At 44.9% G+C, this 23,321-nt stretch overlaps 1 protein-coding gene across 1 annotated transcript; it reads right to left on the bottom strand.

Moving 5' to 3' along the window:
* Window positions 1–3,556: 3,556 nt before the first annotated feature.
* Window positions 3,557–7,773, bottom strand: LOC120948748 (isoleucine--tRNA ligase, cytoplasmic). The gene is made up of 2 exons (XM_040365441.2): window positions 7,365–7,773; window positions 3,557–7,271 (listed from the first exon to the last, which is right to left on the bottom strand). The coding sequence occupies exons 1-2, from the start codon at window positions 7,502–7,504 to the stop codon at window positions 3,758–3,760; spliced, it is 3,654 nt and encodes a 1,217-aa protein (XP_040221375.2). The 5' UTR covers window positions 7,505–7,773; the 3' UTR covers window positions 3,557–3,757.
* Window positions 7,774–23,321: the final 15,548 nt, after the last annotated feature.

The following is a 23,321-nucleotide window of genomic DNA, read 5'->3' as shown; positions in this document are numbered from 1 at the left end:
GGGTTGGAAGATTCGAACAGTTAACTTGAAGCCCATACGATCGTCAGTCAGTCACACAGCTTAAATCAGTCACAGGCTTAAATTTGGGGGGGGGGGTGCAAATGACTCACCAGCCTTGGTGCCCCAACGTCTATCCTTCCGGGGCCCTACTCTGTCCATAAGGCATACATCTAATACATACGGCATACTATACACTAGCGATCTACGGGGCCCCTAAATCGGCGGGGCCCCAGGCGACCGCCTTATCCGCCTACCGTTAGATCCGCCACTGGAACGGACATGTTATTAGACAGTACCAATTGACGGAGGAATTGTATTTCCTACTGTCTTTACAAATAGATATGATGTATTCCTCGTTTGCCTCTAGAACTTGAATTCCGATAAGACCATGTACGATCAGTAAGACGAGGAGATGGTGAGCCCGTACCTATCCAAAATGAGAAGTACGAGGTTTAAATATTAACGTGCTTGTGTGGCGGTATTTATAGATGTTCCCTTAAGAATTTCAACACAATCAATCTAATTTGCATACATTAACGTGTTGGCGGACCTCTCTAATGCACGCCCAACGAAGGAATGCATCGATGCACCTCCATCACCTGTTCAAATACATTGTCTATTCCTCTGTCGAGTTTCGATTGATCGGTATTGTTTTTCTGCGCGGGTTTTCGAACATCATCATCGATGAATTGATAAAAACTGGGCCCATTTCACCACATTAGAGAGGGTGTTTCGCTGACGCACCCCCTGTCCTCCATCGGCTAAGCTGTTAGCGATTAATGCTTAACGATCTGTTTACTTTGTGGGCTCATCTACCGGGTAAAGGGGTAGGGTTAAAGTACACCGTGTCACAGCATCACCGGCGTGTTGACCTACAAACAAAGTCAACAAGCTGCACAAAACCATGCACAGGGGGAGTGAGTGCCACCGGCAACAAATTGCACTCAATGTAAATCCATCGCACCAATGTCTATTCCATTATTCTCGTATTATCGATTGGGGTTTGTGCACCTAATCCCTTAAAACCGTTTGACCTGGGCGAGAAACGGGAGTGTGAGCGTTTGTGGTAGGCTGGAGCATATTTAAATCGATTGTATCCATATGTTGCCAGTGATGTTCTGTCGCCGTGATGTGTGTGTGCGTTTATCTGGCCTTACAACTGGAGGCAGTAGCAGCGGATGGAACTCTGCCCTTGCCTATTAACCGAATAGAAACACGAGCCTGATGTAACGGAGATGAAAAAAGAGGAAATGACGCGGCAGGAAACGATCATGATGATATGCAACTCGACACCCACTTTAATGTGGCTCATCTATGCATCTCCGTGGCAAGTGGATCGTTTGTCGTGCGTGCTGATATTGTGAGTGAGAGTATGGTTATTTTATCTTTATACTACTCAGTCCAATTGGTACCCACTGAATGTATAAAAACTGCTCATAATGGTCATTTTTATCAATTTTGAATGTGAAAAGTTTTTAACAGCATTAATGGTTATTCCATTAAAGGCCATATCGAATTTCGCTCTTATTTATCACTTTGTAATATAAACCCCATCATTACTCACCCCGGATCTGTCTGTCTTAAATGTCGTAACTGATGAAACCCTTCCCATCGTTCCCCTGTTTCGCTTCCACGTTCGTTCGCACTTACTATTAATTAACAGAGCTTATCCGACACTTGACCACCCACCGGACCAGCCGTTAGTTGGTATCGTTTTTATCAGCCTTTCCCACGCACGATTAACCTAGCATAGGAAATGGCCATGAGTGTAATGCATTGTGTGGTATAGGACAAATTAAAAAAGCAATCTCCATACCCCGGCTACCAGAGCGCTGGCGACAAAGTGTCGCACGTTGGCTGGTTTAGCGTAAGCGGGGTGCCCTAAGCAGTAGCAGGAAGTCTGTAGTCTGTAGACTGAGACCTGGAGCTGGTGCGGTTTCACATTTGGTCGTTGCCCCGTTGATCTGTGGTTCTCCGATCGGTTGGTGGGCACTGTTTTCCGTGTCAATTCCCAGCATGATCAGCATTATTCAACGCTAGTGAGATGTTTTTCAAAACAGCACAGCTGTCACAAACATATAACAGCTGTTGAAACACATCTCGCTTGTGTGTTGAATAATGATGTCAATATTGGAGTGTAAAAAAGCCACAGTCCAATCATGTCTATATCGTCATGAACTCAACTACAGTGGAGCGCCGTTTATCCGGGCTTCTCGGGACTTGAGTTTGGCCGGATAAGCGAATAACACGGATAATGAGTCAAATAATATATTTTATTACCAATTTCTGGTTATTTTTTGGAATTTTTTCTAGTTTTTGATAAAAATAACCCAGTTTTTATTAACTTCATCTTTTTTGAAAGAAAATTTTTAAAATTTGCCATGAATTATAGTGTTTTCTGTTATGACAATCTGCTCTTATAACCGCTTTTTCAAATATCCTCCTCATAACCCAATGTCACTTTTGTATTGAACTGTCATTTTTCAACAGCACGGATAAACGGAAAGCCGGATAAAAGGTACCCGGATAAACGGCGCTCCACTGTATCGTATTCTCGCCCAAATCTTCGATAGCTTTGTTCTAGTGCCATAATTGAACAGTGGAGTCCAAAAAGCTCATCACCTTGAAGCAATGCATTCTTGATTTTCCATATTTGATTAAACGGTGATACCAGCGGTACTTTCAAAGCACGTGCTAAAACATGGAACCAGAAACCCTTTCCAATTAGCTCGGAATAAGCCCTCAGTGCTCCGATGCATACCTGTAAATCTATAAATATTTGCATAATCAACTAGAAGCGAATGCACTGCCATATTACAATGTAGTTTCATTCGTGGCGTAAGAGAGATATTCCCTTGCATCACTTCTTTCCACTTCGCTTCCATATGGTATAATAATTCAAAGAAAAACTATTACATTCTAATTGAATTACCGCATTTTCGCACATTTAGATACTATTCAATTCATTCATTGCCCACTAATTGGAAATTCCCGGTAAATATCACAATGCTGCACGTAAAACGGAAACGGAAATATTGCAACAATCGTACAACCCCCGTTCGCGAGATGGAATACTAAATTATCTCCCTCCATCCTCCTCCGTCTAATACACTCACATCATTCCACGTAGTAATTGCATTAGCACACAGCAAAATCCCGCTCACGCCAACTCGCCGTACTTCCCCGTATGGTATGCAATTAATCTGCAGGGCCCGCATCAATTCCAGCAAGGCGAAACACGTTACCACTATCGCACGCTAATGACGCCGATGATTGATTCTCATTAGTACCGGGCGGTGATTAAGCTAATCACTTGCTTCTCGATCCTTATCGGTCGCATCCTATCGCACTCGCTATGGGCGGGCACGGAGGGAGCCCGATCGGCGCCCGCAGGTCAGGAGGTGGCACATTAACATCACTTGCAGTTTTATTCTACCAAGCGAGAGGCAGGTGTACCGATTGCACCGAGCGGACGGGTGGATGTGTAGGGAGATGCTAATCGCCAATGACGCTTAATAATGTGAAACACCCACCGATGGAACACACACTTGCGTCGTAAGGATGATGGTAATTCTTTATTGTACTAGTTCAATCTTAAGCTTCATAATTAAGCCAACTCAGGGTTCCAGGGAGAAGGGGATAGAAAGATGGGTTAGGTGGGTGTAAACTAAAACGTTCGTTTCAAACAACATGTTTTCTCGCAAATCAAATTCCAAGTGTCCGCGTAAGGTAAAGCCACCAAGGGGATGTTCATCATTTATAGGGCCGGTGCCGGCAGTTTCACGCCAACCGGATTCTCTTCGAACACGGTCGTGCTTCGTCCGTTTGCGCTCTGTACGTTGCGAAAGGCGGCGTAAGGCATGCGGGACGGTGTCCAGCCCGCGGCCGGTAAGCTTTCCCCCAGCGTCACGTACAGCGTTTGCTGGTGCAGTGCCTTCGGATCGTAGCTGCTCGCATCCAACCGTCGCCCGTCGGGCCCGGCAAGCACGTTGAACTGCACATCCTTTAGCCCGAACAGCGTTACCACCTCCTGGTGCAGCTGGTCGAACGTGAGCGGCTTGCCGGAAAGCCGACCCTCCAGCAGCAGGGAAGCCTTGCGGGACGGTGGGTTAGGTTGGTACCGGGGAGCAAGCCCCTCATCGAGCTGAAGGTTAACCCACGGCGCGGCCGGTACCTCACGGTCGTGCGGCGAGCAGATGGTGATCGTCAGCGTAATGCCCTTCAGCTCTTGCGACTCCTCGATCAGCACCGGTTTGGCGGCTGCCTCCGGGCCGTACGGCACGAACGGCGACTTGACCGTGCCGACGATGAAGCTGCGATGGCTTTCGGCGACGCTGCGCACCTCGCTGTCGCCGCCGCTCACGGTGTAGTAGATCAGCACCGGATCGGTCGGGATGAGCTTCGCCTTCTTCTTCAGCTTCTGGATGCGGTTGATGATCTCGCGCGCCGTGCCCTCGCGCATCAGCTCCTCGTTCGGGGTCATGTCGAGCAGGACGAGCACGTCGTTATCGCTGTGCGCCTCGAACGACGCGTTGCCGCCGCTGAACTGATAGATCAGCCGGATCTCCTCCAGCTCCACCCGGTGGCCGGCGATGTCGAAGTGGCCCTGGGCCAGCTGGCGCGTAATGTCCGCATCCGACAGCTGCTTGATCGCACCGAGCGCCTGCTTGAAGTCGTTCTTCAGCCGCACGCCGAGCGTCTTGTGGTCGGCTTCGGCACGCATCGTCACACCGTACCGCTGCCGCTCGGAGCTGAGCGTAATGCGCCGCACGTTCAGCTCGTCCAGTATGAACGCCTCGAGCGAACGCACGTCGGCCAGATACTGCTCGCTCTGGTGCACCACGATCACCTCCGTCAGCGGGTACTTGATCGGCATCGTGCGCCGGTCGCGCATTACGCGCCCCAGCTCAACCACGGCCTGCATGCGGGCGACGGCCCGCTCGATGGCCACGTTGATGTAGCGCCCGTTCGAGCACGGCATCATCTGGTAGTGAACGCTGCCGTCCATCGGTTCGCTCGAGAGCAGCCGCAGCCGCTGGTACATAAACTCGGTCAGATAAGGGGTGAAGGGAGCCATCATCTTCACCATCGCCAGCAGCACATCGTACAGCGTGTCCAGTGCGTGGTAGCAGTCCTCCACGCCGTACTCGCCCTTGATGCGCTTCCGGTTCATGCGCACGTACCAGTTGGTGAGCTGGTCGATGAACTTGGTCAACCGCGGCACGACCGTGTACAGCCGGTAAGCCTTCATCTCCTCCGTCACGAACTTCAGCAGCGACTCCTTGAACGAAATGATCCACACGTCCATCACGTTGGTGGAGCGCTTCTCGGCGTGCCGCACCGCGTCGTATCGGTAGCGGATGCCTTCCTCCTTCTCGAACCGGTCGACGTTCTGGAACAGGAACCGGAACGCGTTGAACCAGGGCAGAAACACGTCCTTGATGATGTCCCGCACGCCCTCCTCCTTGAAGCGCAGATTCTCCGCCCGCACGACCGGTGAGTTGATCAGATACAGGCGCAGCGCGTCCGCCCCGTACTTGTTCACCACCTCCATCGGGTCGGGGTAGTTCTTCTTGCGCTTGGACATCTTCTGACCGTCCGCCGCCAGCACGAGCCCGGTCACGTTCAGATTCTTGAAGGGCGCCTTGTTAAACAGCGCGGTCGAGATGACGAGCAGCGTGTAGAACCAGCCGCGCGTCTGATCGATACCCTCCGCGATGAAGTCGGCCGGGAAGTTGTTCATAAACTCGGCCGGATTCTCGAACGGATAGTGGCTCTGGGCGAACGGCATCGAACCGGACTCGAACCAGCAGTCGAACACTTCCGTCACGCGCCGCAGCGGCGGATTGCCCGGCACGGCCGACGGTATTTCGATGTGATCGATGCTTTCGCGATGCAGATCGGTCACCCGCACGCCCGAGTAGCGTTCCAACTCGTCGATGCTACCGACGCACACGATCTCCTTCCCGTCCGGCGAGATCCACAGCGGGATCGGTGTACCCCAGTACCGGTTGCGGCTGATGGCCCAATCGCGCGCATCCCGCAACCAGTTGCCGAAGCGCTTCTCCTTCACATACTCCGGCACCCAGTACGTCTGGGAGCTACAGTTCAGCAGCTGCTTGTTCATGTGCTCCACCCGCACGAACCAGGACGGCACGGCCTTGTAGATCAGCGGCGTATCCGATCGCCAGCAGAAGGGATAGTTGTGCTTTACCTGCGATGCCAGCACCAGACGGCCACGCTCCTTCAGCAGCTTAATGATGGCCTTGTCGGCATCCTTCACGTACTGGCCGGCAAAATCCGTCACCGGTTCCACAAACTTGCCACTCGCGTCCACCGGACAGACAATCTCCTGATCGCGCTTGATCACCCCATTCGCCAAGCACACGCGGTAATCGTCCTCTCCGAAGTAGGGCGCCTGGTGGACCACACCGGTACCGGATTCCTCCGTGACGTACGTGTCGGTAAGCACGCGGAAACCGACACTCTCGTACTTGCGGAAGTAATCGAACAGTGGCTCGTACCGTACACCCGCCAGCTTCGAGCCCGGGAAGCTTTCGAGAATGGTGTAGTTTTCCGGCCCCTTCAACAGCGACTCGATGCGACACTCCATCATGATGTACACCTTGCCCGTTTTCGTCTCGCGCACCTTCGCGTACACCAGCTCCGGATGTACGCAGCAGGCCAGATTGGACGGCAATGTCCACGGGGTGGTCGTCCAGCCGACCAGGGCCGCTCCATCCTTGTCGCCGACGATCGGGAACGATACGAACACGGCCGGATCCGTCACCTCCTTGTAGTTTTGGCCCGACTCAAAGTTTGACAGCGCCGTCGTACAGGCGGTCGAGTACGGCATCACCTTAACGCCCTGGTACACGAACCCTTTCGCGTACAGCTGCTTGAACACCCACCAGATCGACTCCATGTACCAGGGGTAGAGCGTTTTGTAGTCGTTCTTGAAATCGATCCACCGTCCCATCCGGCCCACGATCTGCTCCCACTCGTTCGCGTATCGCATCACAATCTTGCGGCACTCGTTGTTGTACGCCTTGATGCCCATCTTTGCCACGTCGTCCGGTCCGCGGATGTTCAGCGTCTTATCGATCTCGTACTCCACCGGCAGCCCGTGGCAATCCCAGCCGAACCGGCGCTCCACGTGGTAACCCTGCTGGTGCGCATACCGCGTCACTATGTCCTTTACCGTGCCGGCGAGAATGTGTCCGTAGTGGGGCAAACCCGTCGCAAACGGTGGTCCATCGTAAAACGTGTACCTGTTGGAGCGAGAAAATCAATATTACATGATGAAACACACACCAACAAAACACACCAGTCGGTCACCATTGCTGTCGCTGTTCACAACCTACCTAGGTTTGCCTTTCGATTGTTTCAAACAGTTCTCAAACACCTTCTCCGCCTGCCAGTAGGAGAGCACCTTTTCTTCCTCCGCCGGAAAGTTGATCGTCTCCGGCAGCCGCGTCATCTCGTCGCTCGTAATGTTATTCATCTTCACTTTACTAGATCCAGCGACACACGTTTGCTCGCCTCTACCATGCACGAATAATAACGATGTGCTTCGGAGCTACGGTTATGAATTAATGCTAAAAATCGATGAACTTGCACAACCGACCGGATTTGCTGCAGTTGCAAAAATGCGCTACGGCTGCCAACACACCGTGCTCGGATTTCGTCAGCCCGTCTCACCCTTGTTCAGCTCAATGCACTTCGTTTTTGCACGCGCAGATGGAATTCCCGTGGCTAACCTACAAAGTTGCCGGATGACGTTTTGCACAAATACCCGGCATGTTAAGCAGTGGTTAAACGTGTACACATAGAAAGAAAGAAAAATAAACAGATCAAAAACAATGATAATCTCTTCACTAAAACCTTTTGTTTGGAAACATTCACAAAACAGGAGTTTATTTTTACGTAAAATAAATATTTATCGTAACACAATGAATAAAATTGGAATTGTGTAATAAAATGTACACCAAAAATGCAGCAGCAGCCAGATACGTCTAACCATTTTTTTCATGTCTACGAAAGCAATATGTTTATATAGCACAGTTCAAGCGCTCAAACTGGTTTGAAAACAGCTAATCTTGGGTTCAATCTATAGTATTACGCATGTTGGTATGCCTTACGGTTTGGCTTGAAAATGTAAATGAGGAATTTTACATTGTTTACATTTTCGCGTAATCGGCAAATTGCAGGGTTAGTTTTCATTTTTGAACGACAGCGTGTATATAAAAAATGAGTGTGAATTATTATACGGAATATTTTTATTTGATCGAAATATTTGAAATCTACGCACATCATTTAAACTGCTAAATGAAACATCGATAATTGATAAATAGTTTACTTGATTCCAGATAAGGAATAAGTGATATTTTATCAATTTAATACAAAAACGATTAAGTTGTGTAATTATAGAATAAAACAAAAATAACAGACACATATCCTACCGCATGAGGCACCTTTTCTCAAGTAGTGAGGGCATATACGATTCATTTCACGACCTGACTCGGAGTCGGATGCCAGCAAATCGGAATCGATTTGGACACGTGGTTACAGCGGGTGCGCTAGGTAAGAATAGGAATAAAATCCGACCCGTTGGTGAAGCGAGTTCGAATCCACCCGACTGATCAGTAGGTGCAAGAAAACATAAACGACTCTGACCCGTTGGTGAAGCATGTTCGGGTCGGGAATTGAACCTTGAACCTTCTTTGGCTCGACCCCAACTCGCTGCAACATCCGGTCGGAATCGCTTAGGCTTTCTTGTGGAATCGCTTAGGCTTCTTCTTAGGCTCTACTGGACCTACTTGCACCTTACGGGTCTACCCGAACGACTCCAAATGGCTCCGACCCGGAGAGTGCGAGTCGATCCACATATCACTCCCTAGTACAGACTGTTGCATTAAGTTTCCTAAATGGTTCAATATACAGCGTGGTCTAAAAAATAGGGTTTTGAAAAGTTGCTTAGTTTATAGTTGTAACCGGTTATGTATGGTCCTCTGAGGCAAACGGCGCTAAAAACTAGCAGAAGTCATGTCAGCTTGACAGACTTATCCAGTCGTACAAGAATATGTGCCACCACTTATTGGCTTAGCTTTCAGTGATCTGTTGGCAGCAGGTTAATCTGTCCTAGTTAATGTGTGCACCGCCCGTACGGGACTCGAAACCATTACGGGCATGTTGTTAAATCACACGAGTTGGCAACTGTGCTACGGTACGGAACCGGCGCAATCTATAAAAATATAAAATATAAAAAATTGTATCAAAATTAAAATCCATCGTTGCATACACAGACAATCGGTTGAGCTAAACTGATAGCAGCGTAGGCAGTAAAGTAAGGATTTATTCCCTCCGGAACAGCAAGGATTAACTATATGGCTATCCTTATAATTAAATGATGTTTCGCTACTGATGCAGCTACTGGCCAACCGTAATCAATCAAATCCTTTCTTGGCTATCTAAACCAGAGGAACGGTGTGATGGCTATGTGTGAATTGTTGGTATTTCCATGACAAGACAGTCAATCGGTGTTTCTAGAATAAATAAATTAAATCAAAATAAATAAACTACCATTTGGAGCAGTACCTCAGACTTGGTCTATATTAGGTTTGAACCCCTAAAGGGCAAGTTTTAAGGTAAGTCTAGAGCATATAAAACCTACAGATTTAATCGATCGGAAAAAATGGTTTATAGTTGCTACAAAGCTATCAAAGCAAAATTTGCACCGTTTTGCGCTAGTGCAACTTCAAAGAGTACTTCAAAACTGATACCAACCAACAAACTCATTACAAATATTCCAGAATTCTATTGACAGCAAACCATAAAACGAATGTTTTATCAGACGACGAAATGGAACTCAAAAACAAAACGTTTCTAAGAGTGAGTTAATAAAACTAAACAAAAAGCGAGCTTTACGAATATTTTGTTTACCGAGAATTCGGAGGAGCGCTACCACTAACTCACCGAAACTATATCCGCTTACGCTGGTAAGCGATTAATACGCGTTCACAAAACCAAAACCATTAAAGAACGCATTTACCCCAAACCTGTGCGAAAACCGCAAACTTTTCCTGTTCGAAGCATTATGCCCCCAAAAAACCCGTCAGCCACAGTAGAGCATATTCGTTTACCGGTTCGCCCCTGGCCCCGCCCTGCACTCATACAGCAACTAATAGAGCAAGCCCAAACTCATGGCAGGAACACATGCCATTGGAAATCATAACTTGTAAGTAAACCTGCCGTGAAGGTGATGAAGGTATGATAGGCACAAGGTGAAACGTGCGTGGTTCGCTTTCGAGCAGCCTATCGACAAATCTTTCATTCAAACACAACGGCGCTAATAGCTCCCGAGCACAACACAAACCCACCGTCCCTTCCCCGGGATCGGGAAGATCTACTCCGGCTGTATAGGTTCGGGCAGGATGTGTGAAGCATATTATTGTAACACCCGGGCGGTTTTCCTCGGGACGGGAAATCATACCAACTGCCTCAAAGGTGATACTGGCAGATGGGCCGCGCAAAGGTTTCTAATTTATTCCACCACTTTCAAAGAACTGTAAACAAGCAGCGGATGGATGTAGTGCCTTCGGGGAGACACACCCCGGCGGGGAGACACACGGGACGCATACCATTTTATCGTTTCGATTAACTTACGCCATACGGAGCGTGAATGTTTGCCGGTAGGATTTGCGTGTCGTTACCCTTCGTCCCGGGACATCCGGCATTTTATACCCGGTCGACCCTCGCGCTCGTACAGGACCATTTATTCTTGACTTAACAACAATTTTCGCAAAATGATTAATTAGTACAACGAACCTATAGGTATGGTTTCTCCTTCCCTCGTGGGAACCATTCCATCCGCCGGGCGCAGTAGGGAGCGCCAGCACCAGCAGCAGCAGCAGCCATTTTGCGGTGACATTTTGTGACAGCGACGACCGAACTATTGAGCGACAAATAAGGATTTATGAGGCACGGGTATTACCGGCACATTGACACGAACAGGGGGGGCATTAGAGAAAGGCTTTCCGGCTACCGGCACAGTTGGCAGAGAAATGGTGCTTGTTGGCCGCAGCAGCCGGATTGTTGCACGTGTAACCATAAAAGCATGGTTGTCTTTTACGAGTTCTCAATTCCGCGGCCCACTCCCGAAGCTGTAATCATCTTTGGGGCTAAGGATTCCGCACCGCATAATGGTGGTGAAATTGTTTGAGCTTTGAAATCTCAATCGACTGCTTCAACAAATCAGCACCCACTCTGTCCTCACTCCATTGGAATATTTCATCATGCCGCGATGGGAGACTTTGTGCCGCGTCCCGGGAAGGAAGGGAATCCATTGAAACCCGAATTGTGCAATATTTAATTGGATTTTGTGCTAAGTAAATGGGACAGAAAATTGCGCAACAATTGAATCCTTGTTTGGGAGCTCTGTTTGGGAGCGCCTAAAAGTATGCAATATGAAATATTGTTTTATCCTTTTCAATTCAAAATAGCATGTTGTCACGTGTTGAGGGGTCATATTGTATAACATCCTTAATGCGTTTCTTGTCAAAGATTTTAAGTTTATTATTAGAAGTTAAGAAGGCTTTTGAAACATTTTGCATTTCGTTCGATTGCGGCAAACAGGAAGATGTATGATATTAAATTCCTTAAAGCACGTATGGAGGAACTATGTTTATTAGAATAACAGCAGTAGAAGGAAATCCATACCCTTGGACTATCCTCATGAGCTTTGTGGAGTTTTGTGGATGATGTAAATGCTGCCATTGGAATTTATTGGAACTGGATCAAGGAGGTTTGCAATCATATAATGGAGTGTTGCAACCGAAATGTGGAATTTTGCAAGCATACTGTGGCGGGGCCGTAAGGCTGAGGGTGCCGATTTAATATTACTAAAGTCCTTAAAATAGAATTCCTCATAACAATCTGATGCTTGAATATGAGGAAATTTCTAATAATATAAAATCATTACAGATTTCAACACAACATGCGTGTAAATTTCTAATACTATCCATCAACTTCCCTTCTGAAGCCATAAACTAGCAATTCAATTAAGAAATGCTAAGCATACTATCCAATGCTCCAGAGACGTTCCTTGTTTTATGGTATAGTATGCCCTGTTCTTTGCTATATTACTTTTATATAGCTGCAGTGCGATAAAATAGTATCCATCTTTTTAAGAAAATCTGTTTAACGACTGTCGTTTATAGCACTGCAGTGCTGGATGCAAAATTCACTCAAATCAGATTAATGCACTATTCTCATGAAAGCTAATAAACCTTAAAAAACAATATCCCACCAATTCATACAAGTAAACGCTCCCATAATGCAGTCAGTACTTGCATAAATTGTACCATCCAAGCATCGGCAAATGTGAATGCATTTACAGCGTTGCAGCAGCGCACACGCTGCATCACTATGCCAATTAAATCTCGCCCAAGCATTGGACGAACCACTTAACACTGGGCTGCAAAATGTGCAATTTGCAGCACTGTTCGCACTTTTCATTATCGGTACGTATGCAAATGGCACTTGAAAGCAGGAACCCGTTGTTATAAAAAAAAATCAAATGCTCCCCTTGATCAATCAAGCACCAGCAACGATTAGCGTTCGCGAAAAATGCTGGCGAAAGGAATGCGTAGCACGCGGCTGATCGTGGGTAGCTATTGAAATGGGTAAAAAAGAAAAAAAATGCAATCATTTGTTCCATATAACACGATCGAATGCAGACGAAAGTACATCCGGCAATGGTGGGGATAAAGGAGGTTGAAAACTCCCAAAAAAGCCAATTTAAAACCAAAGCACGGATGCAATTTATGTACATCGGAATGCTGGCAGCCTAATGATTGGTACAATACAGTGCGATTTTCATCAAGACTCCGGTTGGCATATGTGCATTATGCGTTGAAGATTTTTATGTACACACGAACACCCACGGAAACTCGTCGGAAACGAATCGCACTCAACATTTTAAAGATGCGATTTATTTTTTTTTTCAACACATTCTTCTTACGCATTACGCTTTCCAATACAACAGTTCAATGTATGCTAATGAACGTGCAAAACAACATGATCTACGTTCGATCGTTAACTTCTTTTGCACGGCTTCGTAGCTTCCTGAAGTGTTTCAAATTTATTTTTTGCAGACGCATACACTTTGGCTCACGAGCTTTTTATTTCTGTCGTTCTATTTGCGTGTTTGCGTATGCATGGTGCAATAGCCTTCCGAGTACAACATTTAAAATTCATCTCCAACAATGCTAAGCCATGCATTGGACGCGGGATGGAAATGAAAACAAAAAAATAATCACACGATTAAAATGCGTGCATACTTTTAGGCGTTTACCGGATTTAAATGGCATGCAGTTTTATCCGGAAACGGGGAAAACCCAAACCTGAATTGCAGTGGAAAGCCACTAATTGCAATTCAACCAAACTTCACACCCGATTGGTGCGCTTACAGTGTATTGAAGCATGAATATCGCACGCTTTTTCGGAAAATCATACAATTTAGCATGGAAAGAATTTACAATTTAAACGTTCATTTTCCAATGTATGCGATTTTGCGAATTTTTATAAAACGATCGGTCAAAACATACACAGAAACATTGTAAAATTTTATTTAAATGTTACAGTGGTGGAGCACTTCATTTCGACCCGACCAAACGTTTGCATAATCTTCCCTTTCAAAAACACTCGTTAAATTAAATCGTTCTAAAAGTAGCGAAAAAATGCTTATGATTACACCGTTTTCTACACCGTGTGCTTACCTGAAACAGGAATCTGAGCAAAATGGTTTAATATAAAACACACACATACATACACAGGCAGCCACACCAGAAGATTGCAACGACGATAAGGTAAAAACTACCAACCGAAACCATTTCAGTTCCGGCAGCTGCAACCGTGCTGCACCGAATTGCATCCTAGCAGCGTGCCGTAAACAGCGCATCGCAAAATGTTTCACCGAACCTTACCTTACCGAACGATGCACCCAACACCAACAGCGTGTGGCAATGCGTTCCAAACTCCCCCGAAACCCCCCTCCTTTCCAACCCGTTTGTCTCGTACGGTGTGAAGCTATTTTAACATGTTTAATTTTTCGTTCACTTTTCGCACAGCACTCGGGCCGCGAAGAAGAATGGAAACCCAAATTTATGCATTTTCCTTTTCCCGCATCCTTTACGAACTGTCATCAGAGTCACGTCGCTGTAAACAAATGCACCCGCGCGGGCAGAACCGATTCCACAAAAAAGCCCGGCTTCCCCAAATGCCAGTGCACCACCCGCAATAATGTGTTGGTAGAAAATGAGCGTACTGTAAGGAAGGTGGGTAATGGATAGGGGGGACCAACGGCACCACCGACGATCGTTCTGCTCCCGCTGCAGCATTTCGTCGGTAAACAACAAAACGCACATATTTGCATATCCGCTTCAGGAGGGTAACCTTCGTACTTGGCAGACAAACTCGTCCTCGGCCAAGAGGGCTGAGGTGTACTGGCAGGAGAAGAAACGAAACGTACACTAACCGAAGATTGCCACTATTTATCTGAAGGATCTACTCAAACACACACACACACATACACACGCCTCGCTAACTGCGAGAAAAGGGAAGCAAACTCTAACGATGGCAGCAAGCGATTGCTTAACAAAGGCCACGATGCATAATGCAACATGGTATGATGCACCGAAACAGCGGCAGCAAAATGGCGCCACCAGGAAGATTCGGTTCGGCAAGGAAAAGTTTACAGAACTGCAGCAGATAAGGTTTAATTTGACAGTGCCGGGAACAGTAGCGTGTAGTGACTTTTGCACGTTTCGTTGTGGGTTTTTTTTAATGGTTTCTTGGTTTCACTTCTTCCCAAGCCGTTTTCATTCTACCTATTATCTTTTTTTGGGTCTTTTGCAATTGATTTCTACGATCTTTTCTTGCGACTTTCATTTTAAACTATGTTACTGTGACAGTAAGTGATTAAAATAAAGTGTTACTTTAGTTATTTAATATTTTTTGTTATTTTCTTCCTAAAATAATAAAGCAAATAATAGTAACAATCTTCATCAGTGTGATTATAACTGCTTCCAAAAATTAATATTTCAATTGTACAAACAGTACCCACAGTGACGCCCTTAGGCTACCCGATACTTCCAGACATTCTTGCTAGAACCACCGAAAACTGTCACCGTTGTCCCATTTCTTGCTCTTCCACCTACCAACCGACCCCACAGTACCTCCCTTTTTCAGGTCGGTCAACCGCCAATTTTGCAACTACTTTCTTATCTTCCTACCAGCCCGCGGTACACCCTTGCAGCAGTCTCCTCGCGAACCCCATCAGTGCCAGTGGCGATAAGCATTTCCTTCCTAATCATGCCACTCACCGGACGGTGCCGGAGGTCCCAGCTTCAAAAAATATATCGTCAAAACCACGCTAGCCACATCTCGGCCAGAGCAGACATACTACGTACCACTACGTACGTCTATGAAGTATGAATTATTCATCGAATCTCCCCGGTAGGTCGACTGTGTGTGTGAGAGAGCGAGAGAGACAGAAAGAGAGGAGTAAAATAGTAATAATATTATAAATAATAACAATCATAATAACAGTAGCAGGAACCGCCCAACTACGGTTTGAGCAGCTAGAAAGTTTCGAGGAAGTTGGCCCATTTCAGGGCCACACGGAAAAGATAACAAGCTCATCATCCGATGCTGGGAAATATTCGGTGTACTTAGAGTGTGTATGTGTGTCTTTGTATTTCACCTTATTTTTGTTTTACTGTTTTGGCGTATTTTATTATTTATTTGAAATTGAATTGAACTTTTGTTAATATTTAAAGGAATTTCCTGTGTTCCTGCGCCAATTATGTTTTTTAGCCAGCTGAGCATAAAATTCGCAAATCTTTACAGCTGGACATTGTACTAGCTTTCTTTTATTTAAGTATTTTTCAAATGTAAGTTACCAATCCGATCACCTTTACAGCCTTCACCATTTTGGTATAATTTTGAAGAAATTGAAGGAAAGAGTAGACCATCTATTAAACAAAAGCATAAATATTTATAACATTCTGTACGAAACAAACGGAATGTAACATCCAATAGAAGTGCTGACGCTGCTTGAAGCAATTGCGCCAAAAACGATTGCAAAAAGAATGAAAAATCAACCAACAAAAACACTGATCTCGAAAATAAATAATGTAATATCGGGCGAGCGAGCGAGCTAGTTCGTACTGATTATGGGAACAAAAAACTGACAAAAATCTTTAGTTTTTGCCTTTCCTTTAGTATCAAAATTCAAGTTCAGTGTCATAAGCCCCAAAGTTTCGACGCAGCCACACACATACACACATAGTGATACATGGGCTTCTTTCTCTTCCCTGCTAGCAGCATGTTCGTATCGGTGCGGTTCGGTATGTGTTTGCCCAATTTTTTCTTGCTTTTCATTACTTATGATTTGTAGTGTGTGTTGCTTATGAAGCAGTCGCATTATTCTTTTCGCTTGTGATAAATCGCTTCAATCGATTTCAAAAGCTCACGAATACACTAGTGCCGAGTAAACCGTCCGAAGGATTGTGATGGAAAATTGCTTTATTGTATGCTTAAACAAAACTGCCACGGCACTTCGAATACACGGCCACACAGAGAATGGCTTATCAGTGTAGGAAACATCCCAAACAGTAGCGTAATTTGAACGAATTGGAACGAATTTGTATCCTCGAACCCTAGAAGGACGAGCTATAAAATTTTGCTCCAAATAACACCGTATCTGATCGGTGCCGATAGCGATGGACACAAAAAAAACACTGCTTCTCATACAATTTACAGCAAAAGATCGTGAGATTCGTGTGCGAGCCTGCTGAAAAGCGGTTGTGAATGCGTTACGGCAAAAAAATGAACGCAAAGCGAAGCATCATACTCCCTGTTGCATACATTCAGGCGTTTTACGCCGTTACCGTGCCCGTCGAACGAACGCAAAGCGAAGATGTGCGCGCGCGAGCGCTTGTATTATTTGAATGCACATTGCACGGACCTGCTTTGCCGCTTACCCGGGCCAAGGATACGTGCAGATATGAACAGCTCGTTTCTCACTTTAGACTATTTTATGCTTCAAAGCGCTGGAATCGTTTCCCGTTTTTCTGTTTGGTGCCTACCGTTACGCTGTAAAATTGGGTTTGTTTCATCTTGATGTGTTGCCTTTTTTTGTCTAACTGCATCCATTTTTTTGTTGTTGTTGCAACCTACCGGTGGTAGCCGAAAGATGATCTATAATAGAGCAGAAAAAGAAACCCAACCCATCTTCATGCTTCCCACCAAAAGTGTAGCAGGAGAAGGTGCGCGAGCAGAAAGCTGAAGATGAAAATGAACAAAACGTGTTTATAAACACCATTGCTCGATTTTTCTACACGGTTTGTTGCAACGCTGCTGCTGCAGTTGCACTACAATTTCAAGCGTGTAATCATAAATTATGGGTGAAAAATGGAACTACCGGGGAGTGTACATCGGGGAGAGCATGTATGATCTATGAAGAATTTTTATTCGCGTAACGTTCACGCTTCCGACAACAGGGAGCAGGGAGAAGCATTCACTACAAGCGATGCACATCTGCAATTGGCTTTTTGTTGCTACGCGTGAGCTTAAATCGAGCGTTGCGATAAACCGGAAGTGGGTGTTTGCTATGTCATTCTGAAATGGCAAAATAAGGCAAAATAAAACATACCTTCATGCATCCTTACTGGACGATCCAGTATTGCTTAAACGAATCGTTGCACCAGCTCTTGCAGCACAGAATGACTTTCTTTGCCTTTGCTAAATTGACTTTCCATACTCTGATTATACTGCTAAAATCATGGCATGTTCATTCAGTCGAATCAAAGCGCAGGCAGAAAGCAGCAATAGTTGTAGTGCAATGATAAATGAGCAGTGAGAAGGATAGGAAAAATTCACGTAAATTTGGAGCATTCGATCCTGATAGTCGTGTTGGGTAAAGATGCTAAACAGTAGAGCATATCTACTCAATTGCACAGATACAGTTACGGATGACTCACTGTGACATAAATTAATGCTTCCTTCGCACCAGCTAGCAACTAACGCATGTTAGTTATTAACGTCCTACGCAGAAATGGCTGCCTATACAGTCTTTCGAGACATTATCCCGTACCAAGCTGCCGAATAGTCACTGCTTGCTACAGGATGGGATGGTCCATATGAGACTTGAACCCAAGACGGGCATGTTATTAAATCGTACTTATTGACGGTTGTACTACCGGACCGCCCCCTCCTAATCATCATCATTATCATCATATGATATTCGTTGTTTCTTGTTGAACGATCGTTTCTTACCAATCATCTCTAGAAGCGAATAGTAGTTCTTAATAGGAATTGGTAAAATAAACTTCCAAAATCATTCAAGATTAAGCACCCAATTCCCCATTGCAAATGGCAAGAAAGGAAAATTCTTGCTAGTTAGATTTAGATTTAGTGACAGATGATTGCGTGGCTACTGTCGAAGAAAATGCCATACCTGTGCGAAGAGGCCAGGAGTGTACCAGTTGATCCTACGCAAGCGGTTGACCACTTCTGTTGCCGAAATGGAAGTGCAACTTTATTAACGTTCAAATGAATAACGTTTTACACTCGAATAGAAAGACTTAATCATTTTAAAATCGCAAAATGGCCGTTTACAAGGATAAGTCATTCAAATTGATGTACCGAATTTCTTTAGTACGTTTGTATACGAGATCAAATAAATAAATAAAGAAAAACATGATGCCCAACATAATTAAACTCATGTTTCCATAGTTGCAAGGATTTGTAAAAGCTCATGAAAACAAGCTAACATTTCATTTGAAATGCCTAATGCTCGGCACAATGATAGCAATAAGCGAGCATAACAGCATTCAAACGTAAATATATACAATCCCACACACACGCGTCCACATTCGCATACAGATAAACACAAGTCACTTGAATGATCCCGAACACCGGTACCAATGCAACGGAATGCTTCGTTAAACATTTGAGCACCGAAACAGAAGTGTCCGCATGGCGAGAGGTTGACGCACTCGACGACACGCGACACATACAAAACACACACACACGCACAAACACAGGGACAAAAAAAATCAGCAAGCCGAAAAGTAATTTAGAACCATACAGTCCTCAAACTGTTGTTTGACTTTCTAGCGTGTCAAATGGCTCCTTGTTGGCGTACCCGTTTGGTGTGGCAGCGGAGGCACAAGTGTTTCGGAGGCACCATTTTTCGGATCATTTCGGCTGTTGTTTTGTTTATTTTTATTGCATTGCGTTGCGTCTCATCGTACGCCTTCAAACTTCAAAGTTATATTTTCAGAAACTTCATCATCGACTGAAGTGAGTTGAAGATAATAAAACAAAAATGCACACGCACACACACACATAAGTACATACGCACGCAAACAAACAAAACGACAAGATGAAGAAAACACCAAATCCTGCACAACACAGAAGCACAGCACAGAAGTCAAGTCGAGGAATTTGGATGTTTATTTTTTTATTTTTAGAGAATTCTACTAAACTGCTTTTTCCGGTGTCGGTTTACAATCCAACAGTGGTAACCCCCCCCCCCCCCCCCCACGGTGGCAACGGTGGCCCTTAACAATGAACATGCGAGCGTAAGGCCATCGTCTACGCTTTTGCCCGGCCATCGTTTCCCAGTACGATCGGGCCATCGCGGTACGTTGGCTAACTTTCGCCACGCTCTCCTCCGTTGCACGATGCGGGCTATGGAGGTGTTTGGGGGAGGACAGCGACCGGGGCATGCCTTGCAGACGGTTGATGGCAAAGGCAGCCAGCAGCCGTAGCCACGAGTTTGAAGGGAATATATAACTTTTGTCCCGTACAAAACAATTTCGAGCAAAACATATTTGATTATTTGAACAATAATGAATAAACAATGAGAATACAATACTGTCGACATTGCTCCCTTTCCCTCCCATTTCTAAGTGTACTTCTACCCCCACTTTCCTTCGCTTGACATGTTTAGGGTGACGTTTCTTCCGGTATTTTGTTTTATTTTCGCCACGCTTCACAGTATCATCTATTGCTCGGCCTTGCCTTTGACATGCTCGTGCCCGTGGGATGTGACACCCGGGTACCGGGTTTCTCTATTCCGGGTGAGTACCCAACAACCGCAAAACGGGCTCCGCATGGATGGGGAATCTGAACCCAAAAGGGGGAGGGGGGATGTAGGGGGGGGGGAGTCATGTTAAATGCTCACTCAAGAATGGTACACGAGTTGGCGGAGCTTAGCAGCTTGGGGTGGTCTTTGTGAGCGCTACTCGGATATGGTTAAATATGCTACGTTTGTGTCTCCTTTGCTTCACATCCTGTTTGAAACCATATGGTACATTTGAGTGGTGCACAAACCAAGCCAAAGGTTGAGCAAAGATGAGTTTCGTTTTGTAGTTTAAATATTGTGCAAAATTCACAAAATTCACAAAAAGCTTTCGCATAGCAAGGAATGGTTTACACCTGTAACGCAAGGGTACTGTTGTGCATCATGACTACAACCAACAATAGGTTGAATGGGTGAAAAATAATATTAAAAAAACATGAAAATATCAGCCTTGATCTTAAATCTATTGCTTGATCTTCCCCGAAATTCCCAGTCAAAAGAAGCTGTACCAATTGCAATGATGTCACATCTTAAGGTCGCATCTGTTGCTTTCATTATCACATTTGTCAGGGGTACCATTCAGGTTTGATGCTTAATTTTGATTAATTTCATATTTATTTACCTATTTTTTCATCAGTTTTTTTTTTCATTTATTTTTTAATTATTTAGTTATTTCTTTATTAAATGAGTTAATAATTAATTTATTTATTAGTTTATTCATTCATTTTTTCATTTCTTTTTTTATTCATTAATATATTAATATATTTATTTCTTGGTTTATTATTCATTTGGTTATTTATTTTGGTTTTAATTATTTTTGATTTTATTAAACAATATATGTTTATTATTTGTTTATTGTGTTTTATTCTTTTATGTATTTCATTATTCGTCTATTTACTTACTTTACATAATTTTATGGCCTAAATAACATGAGTTACAGTACTTTCACCGCGGTCACGGCAGAAGCCGGAGTCGTTTTTTGCAACACTTGATTGAAATATTGAAATGAAAGGTTGGAAAATACGCTTATCAAGATACGATAGTTCTTTTTAATACGCTTTCAACAGGATATACTGAATATTTGCTTCAAAGCTCGCTAGCATGGCGATGCTCAATGTTCTTTTTAACAGAATCCGGACCGTCCGTTCTGCAGAATTTCTCCGTTGCTCTGTTCAAATCGAGCATGGCTATACCATTGGCCCAAAAGCCCAAAAATACAGGCGTACACAAAATTAAAAGACTTTTCGGAAGCAATATACACGTCTTTTTGCCTGCCATTATACTCCTCCATATAACATTCCAGGGAACATCATTCAACACACTGCGTAATGAGACCATTACATGTTTCTGAGGTAAATAATCTCATCGTTGTTCTGCATTACATCAAAGGCAGGAAAAGTAGATGATACGTAACATGCTCGTGCCTGAGCATATTTCGGGACTCTTTGAAATCTCACTTTTACCTTAAAAAACAATCCACCTCACTTAAATTGCGCTTAATTTCAACTCCACAACGCAACGTTTCTGTTGAAATCATTCTACCTTTCACCCTGTAATCATTATGTTTTCTTCTCCTCCGTTAACGGTTTCATCCACGCGGTGCGGTACGAAAGAAACCTTAAATCAAATATTTTCACCATTTCTCGTGCGGTACGCGATTGTTGTAGGCAGCGGGCGAACACCGACCGAGTCAAAGCAACCAACAATCGAGCCCTATCAAACAAGACCCGCAGTAGGGATGTTTACATATGCTTGATTTTACATCTCGTTTTTCCTTTTTTCTGAACCGGAACCGGACCGGAACCGGAACCATGTGTAAATAATTTTCCTCGAAAAAACGCTCCCACCCGCAGTAGCAGCAGCAGAAACCACCCTGGCACACTGCACTCGCTCGGGTTGTATTTGTTTTGCACGCGTGCTGTTTCGTTCTCCGTTCACGTTCCATCATCCAACCCGTCCATCAGGCTTTTGCTGCTGCTGCTGCTGGCTCGTGTTAATGAGCTTTTCTTCATCCGTGCCGTACACCGGGATCTAAGCGCCATCGAAGCATTGCTTTGCGAAATTTCCTTCAAATGCGGTAGCTGAAGGCAGTGGTGGTGGTGATGGCGGTGGTGATGGCGGTGGTGGTGGAACGGTGAATGAATCTTTGACGGATTTCATCGGCGTCAGTCGAGCGGTTCGAGTAAACAACTCCATTTTGCACCGGGGCGTTTCTCTCGCCTACCATTCTCGGTGTGGAAAATGTTAGAAAATTAGCGTGAAATTTGCAACAACAGACTGAAACACACATACCGACGCCATTTGTGTGTCGACTGTGAGGTGTTGGGGTGAGTTTGTAGATGTTTTCTAGATTTTTGTAGAAGGATACCAATATACAAGAGATACGTTTTTAGCAACAGTAATCAGCTCATTAGTATGGGGCTGGTGGTTTAGATGAAATCGATAAGCTTCATTTTTCACCACAAAAATGCGCTGTGAAAGTGCTACTGGGTGCATTATGCAGCTTCTGTTTTAAGCAGGGAAGGGTAAAAAAGTTCTGCAAAGTTTTAATTTTGAACAAAATACTCTTCAAATTTATGCGAGGAATTTAAAGGCAGTTTAGTCAATTTACTGTATCAGCTTAAAAACTTAAAAATTTAAGAACTTAAAACAAACAATCCATATAACATATATGAAAAATACACAAATATCTAAGTTGATATATCTTTTTGAAGACACTGAGCTGCTTTCATAGTGTTGAATTTACAAACTAAACCTTTTCTACAAAGAAAAAATACAATATTGAATTGAATATGAGCAAAATTATGAATTGCGCAAGCACGCTGCAGCGAAAGACTGCTTCATAAAACGCCATACCAGATCATCCCTACATACAGCACATGAGACATCAGCGTGCAGTATAGCATCTCCTCCAGCCCAACCCAACAACGCCCTAACCTCACTCTTCCTAGCGTGAGATGAGCCGTAGCGCAAAACCACCCAGTTTGCTCCGAGTTCGCTAACGATGCTGTCGAAAAATTTGCCATTTCAATTAGTAATATTCCACCTCAGCGCCTAGCATTGAGGTGTAGACATTGTCGGTAGCATTTCGGCGTGGCCCGCCCGCAGCACACACACACACTATGTACGGGCCAAGAGTCGATGGGGGAAAAGGGGTAACTTATTTCCA

This window comes from Anopheles coluzzii, chromosome 2 (genome assembly GCF_943734685.1).
Source record: "Anopheles coluzzii chromosome 2, AcolN3, whole genome shotgun sequence".
Lineage (NCBI taxonomy): Eukaryota > Metazoa > Arthropoda > Insecta > Diptera > Culicidae > Anopheles > Anopheles coluzzii.
This window is presented reverse-complemented; position numbering and strand designations above follow the sequence as displayed.